The sequence below is a fragment of the Dreissena polymorpha genome, chromosome 3, assembly GCF_020536995.1.
Source record: "Dreissena polymorpha isolate Duluth1 chromosome 3, UMN_Dpol_1.0, whole genome shotgun sequence".
Classification (NCBI taxonomy): Eukaryota; Metazoa; Mollusca; class Bivalvia; order Myida; family Dreissenidae; genus Dreissena; species Dreissena polymorpha.
This window is the reverse complement of record NC_068357.1, coordinates 89975559-89994099: the sequence shown is the minus strand read 5'-3', so window position 1 is coordinate 89994099 and position 18541 is coordinate 89975559. Positions and strand designations below refer to the sequence as shown.

General features: G+C 34.3%; 1 protein-coding gene across 2 annotated transcripts; it reads left to right on the top strand.

Annotated features, from left to right (window-relative positions):
• Positions 1 to 2216: 2216 nt before the first annotated feature.
• LOC127875230 (uncharacterized) lies at positions 2217 to 16358 on the top strand. Of its 2 annotated transcripts, XM_052420098.1 has the most exons (3): positions 2220 to 2290; positions 8814 to 8972; positions 10459 to 16358. In XM_052420098.1, exon 3 carries the CDS (start codon positions 10490 to 10492, stop codon positions 13265 to 13267), a length of 2778 nt encoding a protein of 925 aa, XP_052276058.1. In that variant the 5' UTR covers positions 2220 to 2290; positions 8814 to 8972; positions 10459 to 10489; the 3' UTR covers positions 13268 to 16358. The 2 variants fall into 2 exon arrangements, with proteins under 2 accessions (XP_052276059.1, XP_052276058.1); XM_052420099.1 differs by lacking the exon at positions 8814 to 8972 and having other exon boundaries at positions 2217 to 2290.
• The last annotated feature ends 2183 nt before the right edge of the window (positions 16359 to 18541 follow it).

Here is an 18541-nt window from a genome sequence, read left to right as displayed (position 1 = left end):
AATCCAATCTAAAAATGATACAATGGTGAAATCTTTTAAATCCATTTAATGTGTTGAAAGATGATATCTTTTGTCAATCTTAAGTGAACACATTTCTGGATTTTACATCCTTATTTTAATCACAACCAATATGTTGTTTTACCTTCAATGCCATAGATAATCAGATTCGTTTACATTCACAGGTACAACACATATATGGATATTACAATACTGAATATATACAGAAATTATTTAGAAGCAGTTGCATGTCTAAAAAGTACTTTATGTGAAGGCCTTTAAGGAACCTAAACCGGTCTTATAGATAAAAAGGGCACATTTGTGTGATGTACACAATTAAAATTATACCACGATCGGAATGTGAAACGTTCCGACATAATTGCACATTAAAATTATGCATGGATTGGTATATGGAAATTAAACATGGGGAAAGTCAAGATAAGTATAATAATTTCCAATTTCTATGAAAAAGCCACTTAAAAATAATAAAGTGCTCTATTATATTTTAAGGATGGCAATCAAAAAATAGATGGCGAGGTAAATGAAGGAATAAGTCTTTGCACATCTCGTATGTGTCCGTCATCCCCCCTTTAAATATTGAAAATGATCAAACTTTGTCTGCAACTGTACATTTCCCAGCTCTTTTATTACAATAATGTACACATGCATACTATTTGTAATAAACTTTAAGAAGTTGAGTTTACATTGTTATGCAATACATAACTCGCTCATTTACGTATCAAATGTCACAAAATATATTACAGGTTAAAGTTTCATGTTACAGATTGCAGATTTTGAACTGTCAATTTGATTATTTGTGATAAAACCCACACCCATGTCAACGAATAACTGACTTCCTGTGACACTGTTAATACATGTACTATGATATAAACGTGTTATATTTTGATGTATCTAAATACTATAATACACAATAAGATATATGAAAGGCGATTTAAAATTTGTTGGAGGAATCGAACACGGCGTTTGAGCCTACTAAGAAATTACAGCAGCCTGAGATTAAACCAAAAGTGGCGTTCCAGAAGATAATGAAAGTGTAAAGAAAAGTCATTTGTATTCTGAGGTTATATTAGTTTTACCTTTGATTTGTAGCAGTTTTAAAGCCTCTATCAATTAGACAAGTGGGAGGCCGCACTAGCAAGCTATAATTTTTACATGAGAATGATCTCAAAGTGATGACAAATGTTGTTTTATGACATGTTGATAGTGTTTCAGTGAATTGGCAACGCGCCCAACACCTGTGTTTCATATAGGTAATTGTATAGGCAACCAATTTAACTTCCTTAACTGATGACTTCCTGTTATAAGAACAGTGACGTAGCTCTTAAGCTTTTCAAAGACCTGGCTTGAACATCATAACCACGGCTTTGATGAATTATTATGTGTTATAAGAGCTATAACAAATAAAAGTAAACATTTCATTTAAGTAATTTCAAATCAATAGTTGTTAACAAGAAACCCCGAGTGTAACATGGGGATAATTTCAATACATTCTCATATGTTTAATATGACTTCAAGATAGTTCAAGGTGTATTTGAATTAAAGTGTCAGTCATTAACAGCATTCTTGTTATGTTTACAACCCTTTGCAGTGCCGGTACGTACGGGATACGGTTAGTTCCTAATTAAATGTCACCTGTCGCTTTTTTAAGTCAATACATGACGATCAACACAACACGATACCACAGTTAACTATCAACTATCGCTTTTGACAACGAATGGCGACACAGGACGACATTTTAACATTTGAGAGACGTATTTTTGCCACCGGTTTAACAAGTTGGCATTACCGATGAGTACACAACGATTTTCCTCGCATCAACATGTCGGAAGTGGCCGATTACAGTGAAATACGACGCATGACATTCAACGCGAAACACGACAGTGACGACCGACTTACGAAAGACAATCGAGTAAATATCGCTTGTCGTCGTCGTACATTCTCGTTGTAACTCGTTGAATGTCGTATGTCTTATCTTTACAACAATAGCTATTAAGTTGTGGGACATGCTTTCATGGGGAATTCAAACGTTCGACCAAAATTAACCCTCTTTATTGCACTTTTTGCATTTAAGGTTATTTATATTTTTCAATTTTGATGAAAAGTTTAAGGCTTCGGTCTATACAAGATTGATATGTAGCTACGCCACTTTAAAAATAAATACCGATTAAGAAGATAAAAACTGATATAAAAAAAAATACCTGGTCGACAATCACACGATATATATTGACAACGATTTATGTTCTGTCGAATAGGCTTCACAGATGTGAAACAGGTATGTACTGAATATTTATTTCGATTGTGTTTGAATTATTAATGTTCAACGTTGAAACGATGCATTTTTTAACATAATGAGCTCAATTAAATGTAGAATGTTAAATGATTCTAAATATAAGGCCAGTATACATGAACAGTCTTTTCAGAAAAAAGTTATGCGATGATGAAAAAATAAATGAGATGTATTTTCTGTCAGAAACGAAAGAAGTGAACAAACTTCATAGGCAATGACATGCGAATCTTTGCTTTATTTAAGTGACTGCATGAGGCCAACGTCCGCGCAGCGGTTTGACTGGAACCAACACTTTGTATGTGAGAGAATGGAACAACAACTCTGCGTGGAAATTGGACAATCTCCTCGCAGAGTTGTCGTTTCTTGCTCTCGCATACAATCTCCACGCAGAGTTGTCGTTCCTTGCTCACACATACAATCTCTGACATCACCAGTAAATACTACCAGATTTGGCAGGATTTTATTTTTTGTGTTTAAGTATTATATCATGTAAAGAAGTATCATATCATGTAAAGAAGTATCATTTTCTTTTATGTTGTGAAAATAGTGTATAAGTTTAGGTTCATAATAAAATAATTATTACCTAAATTATTTTTTTTTATAAATAACAATGGTGAAATTATTGTACCACGAAGGTAGGCTATCATCACGTGGTTGGTAATGAAGGCAGGGATTTGATGCAGCTATGCTGGTTCCAGTCAAATCTCTGTGCGGAGGTTGGAGATTGGACTGAGGCATGCGGCAAAATAGCGGATGTTTAATGTGCGAACGTACACCGAAAACCCGTTTCCCAGCAAATTTTACTATTCAAGATAAAAAACTTTTATTTTTCGCCCGCCATAAATACTTTTTAACAACCTAAATCAAAAGACTACTTACGAATTGTTACATCAGCAACCAACTCAAAACGATCTGAACTCTTGATAACGGATACTATGAAGTGACAAGTTATGGCAGATCCTTTATCTTCACAATATACATATATTTTATTAAAATATGCATGCACATAGTAGGTTTGCAATAACGACCGCCATTGTGAGGGAAACTTGTGTCACATACTGCGATATACATGTTATAAAGGAAAACTATTATTACAGGGAAAGTCGTTTATTATATTTAAGTAGTGTTATCGAATCTCAGAATCTTTGAACGAATTAAGGCTTAAATTAAAATTAAGTTTGTTTGCCCTTTACCGACCGACCCACTTTTTACCCCCCGACCCAAAAATTTTTTATTGCGATTTCTGAAAACGTATTTTTATTATTTTCGTATTCGCCGATCATAAAAGAGCCGACTGCAATATTTATTCGTGCACGTTATCCCTGTCCATTCTTATCGCCCCTGACCGATCTAGGTCGCTGCGATGGTTGGAATTTCATATGCCCCTATAGGTTACAATATACTAAACCTTTTGGGAGTGCAATGCTATACTCTCTAAAAACCTGAACATCATTTATAAGAAGACACAATTTTCTGTGTGGGCACTTGCCATGACTTTATTTTAGAATGTTTCTTTGTGCATGTGGTAGGGAAAACATTGATGTTTAACAGAAATTCACTCATTTGCTTGAAGGTTAAAGACTACATGAGACTTTGACAGATGGCGGGAAACCCTCATCCACTGGTACGAACCCGGTAAATTGATGGCTGTAAAAAGTGACCGCTGATTCGCATCGAGTTTTTTCTTGCAAAACGCATGACCCCCCTTTTTTATTTTTTAAATCATTGCGGCTTGGAATGCTCTTTAAGAAAAGGTATGGTTATGGGGGTCTCTATGCGCAAAAGTTTGACTTTATTTTTTGTTGAAGTTATTGCTTTTACATTGAATTTGTGTAGGAAATCGTTTGGTATATTGTAACCTATAGACAATCCCAGAATCCATAAATTGACCGCCGCCATATTGGCTATTACGTCACCCGCTACTGAAAACGGTACTGAAGAATTCGGCAGATTACAACGTTATCATAGTGTACACCCGCTTTGTTCCAATAAACAGTACTTAAAGACCAAGGATGGCTTTTTTACTGAATAGTACATATCTTTGTTTGTCTAAACAGTTACCATTTCGTTATTAATATTTCCCTTGTTAGTTTCATTTTAAAGGTAATATACACATCTATAGCCGAAATGAAGATTGTGATTCTAAAATTGGTCCGGAAATATTTATGAGCGGAACTCTGTAAGATTTCAGGTATAGTTTTTTTTCATTAAAATTATTTATCTAGTTAAGTCTAAAACTAAAGTGGTTTTTAGCAATCTTTTATTTAAAAATCGCTCTCAAGCTAATACAAAAATATCTAGCCGGAAATGAATTTTGTTATTTTAAAAGAACAAGTACCGGAGTTATTCGTTTGCAAAACTGTGTAAGATGTCAGGACATGTCATACTTTTTTTATTGAAAAGGACAAATCAGCTTTTGTCTATAACTTTCTAATTTTTTTTATTAAAATAACATTTAACATGTAAAATCAAAGTGTATTGCCTGAAATAAACGCTGTTTGTGCTGTTCTCAATATTTACTTAACTGATTTAATTATTTATTCATTTTTTCTTAATAACATCTTAATTCACGATTGAAATGTTCAACATGAAAAACAATGAGCCTTAAATAAACTTAAATAGTTCCAATTGTGTTCTCTAGATTTCTCTTAACGTATGTCTTTATTAAATATTCATGCCAGGGACCTACACAAATAGGTCCATGTCCATGCTGGGTTAATATGTGTGGAAATATGTTTAAAAGTACGCCGGGTGCCTTTAAGCGTATTCTCCGTACCCGGGGTACATGGTAGTGTACTTCAGAGTACCCGGGGTACTTTTAAGTAATACCCGAGCCTACAATTACCAATTAAGCAAAAAATGTTGGCAGGTGAAAGCTATATTATCTAGGGGTTATTGAGCACATAAGTACAAAGTTTTCGTATAGTTAGTCCAAAAGAAAGTTTCACTAACATAGCCAAACATGATGGTAGGTAGGTCGACTAAACGTTAGTTTTGTTTTCTAAATTTTTCTTTTACGATTGATTACCCTTAATAAGAATATGCCATGACATGCAGAAATCTACGCTGGTCGCATATGGCATAAGACCAATTTTCGCATGACGCGAGTCAATTAAGTTAATTTGATTCATTAATTATTGTAAACTCTTAATTGAATGCATTTCGAGTGAATAATTTATAAAAAAAAAGGTAAAAATGTGTACGTCAAGTAATTCTTATATATTTTTTAATGAATGTGTGAATTTACAAATTAACCGTGTATATAACTGAGTATAATGATAAATGTTCTGACCATCATTTCGTTGTCGTTCGCGGTGGGTTAAGTACGTTTTATTAAAACATGTGTATACCAACTTCTAGTAATTTGCAACATGGACACTTCTTATTGGCAGGAAAACGTTTTTGAATAACGATATAAACACTCAGCGTCGTGCAGTTTATCCGTCTGCAAACTATTCCTAAACCAAACTAAAAATACACCATTCGTGGAAAAAGAATAGTGAGACAGTGAGTCATGAATTAAGGACAATAATGTTGTTATTGTTTCAGCAAGCGACGGTTTCCGTTTTTTAGTGGCTGCCGCATAAAACGGATATGATAAATCTGTATATATTAAAGGGACTTGTTTAATGATTTTTGACCTGGTTTGAAGTTTGTAATTAAATGCTTTAAATTGATAAATGTAAACATCGGAACTAAAGAGCTCCCGTATAAAACAAAAATCCTTACCTGGACCCGAACCACTGACACTTGGAGTAAACGTCTAGCGCTTTAACCACTCCTTCATCCATGCTGATATTGTTCATGGCATATTTTATACTTTGTATAAGCATTCCTCGTAATGTCACACAATATAACGATATCAATTCAACTTTCCAAATTATTCAATCGTATCGCGTTTGTAACTCTTAATAAATTTCAGGTTTTTAAATCGCCAAAAGATGCATAAAATGGATATTTAAGGGCATCATAAATTTTCAGTACGAGAGGTGCCCAATTTCATGACGAACAAAACAAAAGTATGAATAATTTATAATCTAAATACATTTTTTGCAACAAATGCTCAATATGAGATTCATGGCAATTGTAAATTATCCTGCAACGCTTTGGCCAAGATTTAAACGTCTAGTTGGTGGTTGTTTGTTCCAATTTGCGCCATTCTTCCTTCAGAGCTCTTTTTGACCAGAAAGTGAGTTTACGTGTCGATTCTGTAAGCGTCGTTTTGGTATCCCCATATACCAAAATCCATTTGGGCCGCATCTGGAAACTTAAGTCCATTCTTCGGGCGTTATGAACTTAATGTTTTGATTTTTTTTTTTAGAAAACAGTGTTTAAAACTGTGGCTAGATGCACTGTCCTGATGGAAAGTCATGACGTGTTTATCCTCCGGAAAGAGTCTCGGTACATCCTTTCGTATAAATTGTTTCAGAACTTTATTGATATAGTATTCTGAGTTTACGTTGGTCCATTTGGGAATTATTCTGATCACTGATTAACCTCTGGACGATAAAGCAGCACACGCCATGAAGCCACGGGCAAACGCATCACGTTTTTCAAACTTCAGTTTATCGCCAACGTTTTCTCCCATTCTGACATAACAAACTCTTCTTCTTCCATAACTTCCACCAAGATAAAACATCGCTCGTCAGATGTAACAAAATCTCTCCACTTGCCACATTTAAGCTTTAGATATACAGCTTCCAAGACCTGGCCCTGCGCGTCTGAATCTGTGCCATGTTGAGCTGATGAGCCTTGAACTTCTTCCGTAGTTTTGCTTTCACAACATGCCTAATAATGTAGTATACTGTTCCCTTGGACATTCCTGTGTCCAGTGCCTTTTTTATCTGGGCCGGCGGATTGATTTAAGAGATTCACCGACGAATTTTGCATACGACGTCAGGCGTGACCTTATATGGACGTCTACTTAAAGTTGAATTTGTAGCACCACCAGGCGTTGTTCTGCGCTATACAGTAGCGTCATGTCGAATATTCCGAATACTTCCCAAAGAAATAGCATGGTCCATCATTTTAGTTCATTTAAATGCTTCTGTAACTGCATTTGCATCTCAAAAGGCCTAAAACAATGCCCTTCACAGCTTCACTAATTTTCTTATGAGGCATGTTGAATAATATTGACAAATTGCATGTTCATTGAAGTATAGTATTTAACACATCTGCTAACACAACAATGGTTCGAGAAAACCGTGGATGTACTTGAAAAAACACGGATTCCTTTTGTTCATTTTGAAGGCAACTCTCGTATTACTGTTTTCTTTAAAAAAAACTACAACGAACATTTCCAAATCTGAAACATTTTATGTTTCTATTTTTTTTAATTTATCAAAACGTGAACAGGTCCCTTTAAAATGGTCCGGAGTCCAAACAGATGTTTCTTCATGTACAAACTATTTATTTTTACTTACAAATAATTTTGCTGAGGCCCTTACACCGCTCACAAAGTATCCGCACTTATTTCTATTTACACGAAAATGTATATGTTTGACTATAACTTTAGTCGTACTGAACAGTTCAATATATATGCATTTACCCAAATTAAAACTCGCAAATGACATAAGCACACTCAGCAAATACGTAATTGCGGGATCGATAGCTTGCAGCATTTAAGTTTTTGGGATGATTTGGATATATTTCTTGGATCCGACGAGCAGTATGGGAACACACATGTTTTAAATTGCTTTCATTTTAACGAAATATATGTTTCTTAAATTGTCCATCGTTTACTTACTTCCGCAAGTCACTTGGCTAAGTTAGAAATGTTTTTTTAGTTCTTCACCATTTCGAGAACAGGGCCGGGGCCTTTCAGATTGGGAAAAGTCGCGTTTTTTTTTGTTTACTTAAATTGTGAAATTGGTGTTGTATTTGTTTGCTTACAAATTTTAATAAAAGTCACCAAGTGAATGAAAAGTTTGAAGCACTCACAGTAAAATGTTTCAGTGTAATGTGATATCTTAGAACCCATATACAATATCTAGCATATACTTTCATTTGAATCGGCTTTTTCAAGTTCTTTACATTCTATAAATTATCCTTATACCCAGTATTCATTCCATGAAAATTACTGCACTCTCGAACACAAACCCACACAAACCCATAGGTAGATATCAATTTCATTTTGTGCAAAAAGCTAATGTACACTAAACAGCACCCACTTTTAAACACATATTTTACAATAAAGACACATTTTTGTTTAACATTATAACTTGAAAACCTGTAATCACAAATTAATTCTGTTAAAATCTATTCAAACACATACTAAATTACAGGCATTTAAACACACACGAAGGGTACCGCACAAGCTAATCTGGGACGACACTTCACGCACATTCAATAAAACCGTTTCATAGAGCGCGGTTTCTACACATGTACGGGCCGCTTTATAGCAATCGCAATTTTTTTCAAGTATCACTTGTCATTTCAACTAAGACTAAAGGCGTACATGGTACAACGTCCGGAACGCACAAGACTGTATTGTTTATTTCGCTTACAGCCCACTTGTTACTAGGATCTTTGACTAGGAAGTCTTAAACATTCCACCAATCCCAACCGTCAAAGTGGTGTACGTGCGAACCGAACGTTCGACAAGTTTAGCCATCTTGCAGTAGGTTAAGGCGAACGGTGACAAGCTTCTATCATCGACGAGAAAAAAGTATGTTCTTTAAATATATTGTGCTTTATTAAGAGGAATATGTTCAATAACGAATATGTGCATACACCGCTCTTAATTATATATGGACTTAATGATGTATTGCATGCGTTCGCTCATTAAATGACTGTTTTTACGTGAATATTCGACCTCGTGGAGTAATTTTCTGTTTAAAAAAGGTGTCTGCACAACAATTATTGTTGTAAAGGTTGATTTATGTGCGACCTTTTTACAAAACTGGTTGTTGTAATAAAGCGTTCAATATTGCGAGATATGATTTTAAACCAAATGTATATGGGTAGTGTTAAGAGTCATTATCAACAGCTGTGCATGACATATACTGTAGTCAATATTTTGGAATAATAGGAGGTGTGCAGTTATGCAAGCGTCTATAAACTGTCAACTTAGTCCGCCATTTTGTTTAAAACAATAAAGTACATGTGGTTCCGATTTCAAAATTATTTTTTAAAGACATGTCATGCATGGTTTCATATCACATATGGTTAAAAAATAAATTTAATAACTATTTTCAGTAAAAAGAAATTAATTTACGAGTTTTTAAAATTGTTTTGCACAGGAAATAGAAGAGATTTTTGCTTCCTGTCAAAATAATCAAAATAATGAAAATGGCGGACAGTGTTAATCTTCAATGAAGGTCAACATGTAAACTTCTGTTCAATTGTAAATACGATCTAAACAAATTAAAAGCACAGCATCTCTTGTGCTCTGAACATTTTGTTTTTATAATTATTTAACGGAAGATTTCAGTTTGAAATGGATAACAGTTTTCAAATGAAGTAAATATTTGCACATGTTAATCTCCTTTCGCTTTTAACCTGAAGTTAGAACTTAGATGAAAAATTGAAACAATTTATTTTGTTAAAATTTGGTTGTCACAGTCAGTCAAATGATTTCTATAGCTTCTTAAACGGTTTGCTTTACTGTTCATTCATTCATTCAAGTGAAAAATGATTTAAATTAGTTTTATACTTACTGCAAGCCGAAGTAACCAAAACCCATGCATGATAGTTGATACAATTAAATTGGCATATCATAATTTATAAATATCTTGTTACAATAAGTGGTATTGATGTTTTCCTTATTATAGATATTTTATTTACATTCAGAGCAATTAACATCATTTATTGAATACATATTTGATGTAATAACACACAAGCATGCATTTGATATTAATGTACGCAAGAAAACAGCAAACAAGATATGGTTAAGCTAAATAGGACTTCTTACACTGCAACAGTGCTTTAATAACAGTGTTATAAATATTCAAAGACTATTAGTGTAGTAAAAATATAATTTCTAAAATAAAATAACATAATTTTCCTACCTACCTACCCACCTGTAAAATCTAGGGTCGGTAAAGGGCAAACCAACAATATTTTAATTGTGGCCTAAAATAAAAAATTGTCGTTAGTGATTGCTTGTTTCCCACACGTTTGACAGAAACGCAAATCAATTGTTATTGTTTTAGGTTTTTATCGTTGCCTTCAAACACTTTTCAAATGTCTTCGCCAAAGAAAAGGTCACGTCTTGACCCTCCAATCAGTTTAGAATCTGACAGTGATGATAACAACGTAAATTATACTAATAATGATGAGGATGAAGACGCGAAAAATGAAGAGGACGAAGAAGAGGTAGATGATGATGAAGAAGATAATGAGGAGGAGATGGTGGCGGAGCAGGAAGAAGAACACGATGGTGTTGATGATGATCACACAGATCCAATTTTAGAGAAAATGTCTATTTATAAAGTAAATACCAGTCGATTTACAGCTACAATTAATAATACAAATAAATTGAAGACGTGGATTATAGACCATTTAACACGAAGCAAGGAGCTTGAATATGATGAACATATACATAACCAAACAAAGAAAGATTTTAAAATGTTATGGTTTAGACACGTTACAAAAGAACAAAACAACAAAAACTCAGTAAAAATTTCAGAAGAACGTACAGGATCAGATAAATACAAAATTCCTGGCTACAGACAATCTGGAAATCTTTTAGCTTTTTACCGAATCAAAGGTGACAAACCAGAAGTATTTTTTGTGTGCGACGGATCAACGTATTCGTTTGTACTACATTACACAGATCTTGAATTTCGAACGAATATGGCAATACATTACATAGACGAAAATAAAGTTTCGAAACTTGAGAAATACTGTCTAACCGGGCCTGATCTTACCACCAAAACTGTGTACAAATGCAAACAAACCATGCACAGCATTTCGCTAGAACAATATATTCCTAGCATAACATCCGTTATCAGAGAGGATACTAAACTGTGGAGATTATTAACAAAATCAAGACAAAACAAACCGGATATTTCCATGGAAATAGGCCTCAACAAAGTGAGAATCAACTTAAAGATGACCGTTTCTACCATAACCCATGTGTTACAAACAATCTCTGATGAAATGGAAGTTCCTCATATGTCTTTGCGACCGCTGGTGCAATCCTTTAAGCACGTGCAACGGATATCTCTCAAAGAACATGTTTATCAGCTAAATAAGAAGGTATCAAAACAATTATTGAAGGTTATGCGAAAGGGATCCGTCCACGACATGTATATAAGTCATCGATTCTTGGATGATTTTCACAATTCAACAGAGTTTTCACTTAAAATAAAGTCCGAAGAAATTGCAAAATGGAACTCCCCTCCATCGATGAAAAGTGTCATATTAAAGTTAAAGAATAAATATAGAAATATTGACAAACCAAACTATTCAAAAATAAAACAAGCGTTAGCAAACGAGAAAATATGTTTGACTTTTGGAAGGTCCTCTGGATCCGTTAGTGAGCCAATTCAAAATTTTGTGCATGGGTGTATTCCAGGCGACGAAGAAAACCAGATGTTCTATAAAGTGTGCCAAAAGTGGTTTAGATGTGCAACGTCTTATTTTGAAAATATTGATAGAAATTTTAAAATGTTAGCTGAAAACAGCCTCTTTAAAGAAGATGAAAAGTCTGTTGTAAGCGACATTTTAAAATACCCTTGGCGACGGCAATCATCTTTTGATTTGGACAAACACAAACACATACTTAAATTGTCACACGACCAACTTGAAAAATTGATGAAACGATTATGTGTACGGACTAGGGTAACTGCACACAACAAAATATGGTTAACCACAGACAGCTTATTGTTTCCGGCAGTATCAGCACTTTACAAAGATATTAATCAGGTCATGAAGGCAAAGAAACAACGCAAACGGACCGATTTAAACAGAGGAGACGAACCAATAAGTATACATGATTCGATACGAGGTATCCTATGGTCATATAGAAAGACGATTTCAGAGGCACCTGTTGAGCTTCGAAAAGTACTCCAAACAAAAATACAAATTTGTCGCCGCCTGAAATGTAAACAGCGATTCCAAGTCGTCAACCCAGTTTTGTCCTACAAGTTGCTTGCACAGATTGAGAGCGATTTTTCAACAGTCGATGGAAAACAACTTTTAAATTATCTTAAAAGTATGATGCCACTGTCAGAAGGAGATTTCAATGAACTGTTTCTGTTCTGTGAGGAGGAAGGTTACATCGTGCTGCCCGGGGACAGAGTATTGTCGACGAACAAAATTGAGTTATTTGATATATTGGTACACCATGAAGAAACCAAGAAAACATTTCTTATTCACACTAAGGATGATTTAAATGGAAGTGCTCGAACATCGTGTGCTCAAATCAGGAATGCTGCGGAGGTATTATGGCACGACTTTGTGAGACATCAAACACACCACCTGGAGTCGTGGTGGCAACAAGCTATGGGCACTAAAAGCAATGATGTATACCGAATACTACTTAGAAGAAAGCTAAAGAAACTTGGGAAAGAAAAATTCTTAAGCCTTTTTGCAAAAGAAAACATTCTGGTGTTTGTTCTTGCTTTTAGGTCTGCCAACAAAAAGCCGTGCCTGTCATTTGATTTTCGACCACTTGTCAGCAAAGACTTCAGTCATTTGGAGACAGAAAAGGGCGACATTTGGGATTCGTTAGTAAAGAATGATCTCGTCTCCGACTCAGGTTTCCTTTCCGACAAACTCATTACAATCAGCAATAAGAAAAAATTCATTAATGAATGTGACCGACGTGACACGTTAAGCAAATATAAAAACACACAAAAACACAAAATTTATAAAATTCTGAAAACCAATGGTAAGATTGGCCTGTCGACTATCGCCAAATTAGAGCTATTAACACTTCATGAATCATTTAACCGTTACCAATTCGGTGAAAGGAAGAATTTTGTGTTAAGGTTATTAGAACTGCAGTCAATTTAAATAAATTGTGGCTAAGAAGACTCTGGATATTAGATTCATTGTCGAATGAAAGTCGTAAAACGATTGACGCTTGTTGAAACGTGTATTCTGTCTAATTTATGTAATTAAGTTTCCATATAGCTATTTGTACAGATTTGATTACAGCTTCCTAACACATTATTGAATTGGTTTAAAAAACATATTTCATTCGTTGAGACCTGTTGATTAGTAAAATAAATCTTAACACGGTCAACACGTGCAATACAACCAATTTGAACACCATAGTCGTAACATATTCCTTTTTTATCGCATCACTTGTATGCGTACCTCTTTTAGGGCGAGATTTAATTCTTTTTGACAATTTCGTACACTGTGAGACAATCGCGATTTTTTTTACCCGACTGACGAAAATGACCCATGCATCTAACAGGAAGTTACGGAATACCGATAGCCCATCGTGGTTACACATTAAAATCAAGAGGGCGACAATGCGATAGTACGATGGTGACAGTGCGACAATACGGTGGCGACAGTGCGATAGTACGATGGCGACAATGCGATGATACGATGATGACAGTACGATAACGCGATAGTACGATGGCGACAATGCGTAAATATGATAACGACAGTGCGACAATACGATGGCGATAGTACGATGGCGACAATGCGATAGTGCGATAATACGATGACAACAGTGCGACAATACGATGGCGACAATGCGATAGTACGATGGCGACAATGCGATAGTGCGATAGTAAGATGGCGACAATGCGATAATACGATGACGACAGTGCGACAATACGATGGCGACAGTGCGATAGTGCGATGTCGGCAATGCGATAATACGATGACGACAGTACGATAACGCGATGGTACGATGGCGACAATGCGATGATACGGTGGCGACAGTACGATATGACTATCGCATTGTCGCTATCGTACTATCGCACTGTCGCCATCGTATTGTCGCACTGTCGAATTGTCGTCATCGTATTATCGCGTTGTCGCATTGTCTCCATCGTACTATCGCATTGTCGCCATCGTACTATGGCATTGTCGCCCTCTGGATTTTAATGTGTAATCACGATGGCCCTAACGGTATTCCGTAGGAAGTTCATATCGAATTACTTAAATTATGTAAATATATACTTGTCTATCGTTGTAAGCGTGTTAAATGATGTTTCACTTTTCTGTGTACACGTACAAATATCATAGTAGATAATAATGAGAACGTCGGAACACATTTTTTATCCACGAATATTTAATGGTGTCGCTTAATTATACACTAAAACGAGTGTTTATAATGTTGTGTATTGCTCCTTTATAAGTGTATTGCTAATGCATTTGCTTATAATAATAACGTATGAATCTCATTGATGTTGTACTTGTGTCTATTTATTCTAATCTAGAACGAGTCTTCATACTATTATATTTGTCCTGTAAATATGTATTTCTACCATACTTATGGTGCTTTTAATCATAACTGATGATGTGTACCTTTTATTTTTTCACATTTCTAATCAAGAACGATTTTTAAGAGTGATATTTTTCGGTAGACGTGTGTTGCTATTTTATTTGCTTAACGTTTACATAATTAATGTTGATGTACGTACATTTGTATCACTTTATTTTTTATAGATAGAATGAGAGTTTATGCTGTTATAAGTATTGTGTAGTTCCTACTAATGACTAATAACTAGTATTGATAACTATACATAACCTAAATGTATGTTCATTTTATTTTCTTATTATTATTTACTGCATTCTAATTTATTTTGTAGTTGCTAATAATGACTAATAGACCCTTTCAGTTATTGCCGGTTTTTAATTATCTCCCTTGTGTGACGTCAGGCGATGATAATCGAGTGTATCGATTGTAAACGAGAACAGAAATCTTGTTAGAAAATGTTGTGTTTTTTTCAACGATGTAAATGGACTGAACATATGCACGAAAAGATTTGTACTTACCTTATTGTTAATAATGTATTATTTTCTAATGAAATTTTGATATTTGGTTTATACTGCTGATACAGCAGCGTTATTGTTCATCAGAGAACGTGATCGGAATACTAAATACTGAAAATCCCACGAAACAAAACAACTAAATAAGCCGTATTCTTTCTTATAGTAAGACTTTTATAAATGATGTTAAAAAAATAACGAAACATATATTTATTTGATCACAATTATAAGTGGTGTGGATATTGTTGTTGTTCATCAGCGATCGAACGTGTAAGAGATGCATTTAATCAATTGTAAAACAAAGCCCTAAAAAAGCGGAATACATAACAATTGTTAAATTTTATCACTTTCTTTTCCATTGAATGGATTTTCGTTTCGTTTACATTGAATGACAATATTAATAAATGTTAGCATACATACGGAACAGAACTCTGCATATTATGCAAATTGACCTGTTTTTGCATGTATATTGTAATCTCTTTACTAATGATAAGGAGTGATACAAATCTAGCATTTAATGATCAATAAATCTATATATTTCATTTATTTAACGCAAGTATTGTTTACTCTATTGTGATTGGCTTGTTTTCATTATGGTGTTTCGTACACTGAAATAACGTACTTATTAAACACTGTATTACCGGTATTATGATTAAACTGGCTAATATATATACACTTGTTCCTGTAAATCCATTTCCGATATTGTCTTCATTCTTTTTAATGTTAAAATGTTTTATTGAAGCAAATGTTCAGTATTTTGGCTTTAAAATTTGGCTAAAATGACTGCTTAATATGCCAAGGGGGGATGACATGGTGTTTAATTACCAGACATTAGGCTGCAACATGTGGTTTATGCAGGGACCCAAGTATAGGTCCCTGGGTTTATGACACCTTGTTTTCTTTGTAATTGTCTGGGCAGTATCCAATCATAACGAGATAATCGGGTTGTGATGAACATAGGTGCAATAAAACACCGGGATAAAAATGCTGCAACAAAATTAAAGAGTGTCAACATTGGTGTGAACAATTAAATCAAACAATTACTTTATTCAAGAGAATTTATTGTATGTCTAACAAGGTACGTTTTTTCAGACAAATAAAGTTTCAAATCAGGTACAATATGTTGCGTACATAAAATCGATCTATTTAATTGTTGTTTGTTTTCATCTTTACTTGTTTTCGTTCGTTAAATTTAAATTTATTCTGAAATAAGTTCAATTGATGAGAATTTTTTAACAAAAAAATGGTCGCGAAGAAGTGCCAAGTATGGAGATTTTTGTCATAACCACATACCGAGCTCTTACATTGTGTTCTACTCCCGAGTTCGTTGTTAGTCAAAACAATTAATAACAACAATATAATCGTTTCAAAAATGCATTTAATTGCATGCAAATGTTTAATTCAGACATAACTAGTAACATTTTATTTGATATGTTGCATGATTATCATTACAAACTAATGATGACAAGCTAAGTATTGATGCAAAGCATCAAAGGGCGTCGGGAATTTCAGTGTAAAAGGCACTCAATGAAGCACTCAATGAAGTTACATGGAACGATTTTTTCTACTGTAAATATTAATATATTGGCCGATTATTTCAATTAAAATAGAAAAAGACACTGGTATAACCATTATCTATGATTTTGTGTTATAACCCCATAATAACCATTATCTATGATGTTGTATTATAACCCCCAAATAACCATTATCTATGATTTTGTGTTGTAACCCCCAAATAGTTCATTTTATTAACATTGGTTTCCTTTTTTTACTGGAATCCGTGTGCAATTTTCATTAATGGAACAGAACTGTGTAGGTTTTAAAAAATCTTCTTCATCTCACAAAAAGCGCATTGATATTGTCACCTAAACAAGTCCATACCACGTGTATAGTAATACGTGTCGCGCTTCGCGCTCTATATGTGGTTCTTAAACAAAAATCTCCGAGGAGTGCTTGACTCTAGGGAAACGGGTTGCTGGGACAAAGCTCCTCCTTGATAAGCGGCGTCTTCCTTTATCACAACTCATTGTTACACTCAATAATACGTGTCGCGCTTCGCGCTCTATATGTGGTAGGGATAGTACTTAGGGCCTATGATAGACAACCATAAACAACAACAAAAATACATGCAAAATAGATGTGTTGTTTGCATTTATTTGTTAATATAAAAACACGTGTATTTTTTTATAAGATATTTAAGAGATGTAAGAAATTTTGATTAACGTTGTCACCACGCGGTATCCATTAATTTTAATAAAAATGTGCAACGTTGTATTTAGGTCGCATTAAAACGCAGTATTTTTAAATTCTATTTAAAATAATATAAATATATAAATATATAAATAAAACAAATAATATAAAATAAGCTCCCCGCCTAGGAATCGAACCCGCAAACTCCCGATTGCTAGGCGGACACCTCATCCACGGCGACTGTTGAAAGTTTCAGACAAAAATGTTGACTATTCATTCAAAGTTTCACCGGTTCGCGTATTTGCCCAGTCCCTGTGATCTTTTATTAGTGCCAAGTCCCCGTGTTTAGCTTTTAATTAAAAGATTTAACTTTGCATTATTGGTAATAAATGTTGTAATAAATATAAAAGGCAAAAATGCAGTACTTATTTACACTTATTTACACAAAAAATCACCACTATGCAAGATATTCTTAAAACAAAAATATATACATTGATCCGTACAATAACTGCTCCTCCCATAAGCGAAAAAAAATGCATTACATACTAGTCGCCGCTCTCCAGAGCGACGCCAATAACTTAAGTTAAGTTTTCGTTGATACATGTATTTCTTTTATACTTGTTAAAGGGGCATTTTCACGTTTCGGTAAATTGACAAAATTTAAAAAAAAATGTTTTAGATTCGTAAATTTTCTTTGTAGTTATGATATTTGTGAGGATACAGTGATACTGAACATTCAGGATGCTCTAAAATGTCCATTATATGCATCTGTTGACGATTTAAAAACCTGAAAATTATAAAGCGTTGCAACGCGAAACGATTGAATAATTTGGAGAGTTTTGTTGTTGTCGGTATATTTTGTGATACTACGAAAATTGCTTATGTATAGTATAAAAATCATCACTCATTGTATGAGCGCGGATGGCCGAGTCGTCTAAGCATTAGACTTTTACTCCAGGGGTCAGTGGTTCGAGCTCAGTTGATGGTTACTTTTTTCTTTCATTAATTTTATTCTGTTTTTTTTTTACTGGAGTTTTTTTAGATCCAATGTTTACATTTATCAATATAAAGCATTTCAGGACAAACTTTCAATACATGCCAGAATCTGTGAAAAGGCCCCTTTAAAATGGTTACTCATGAACG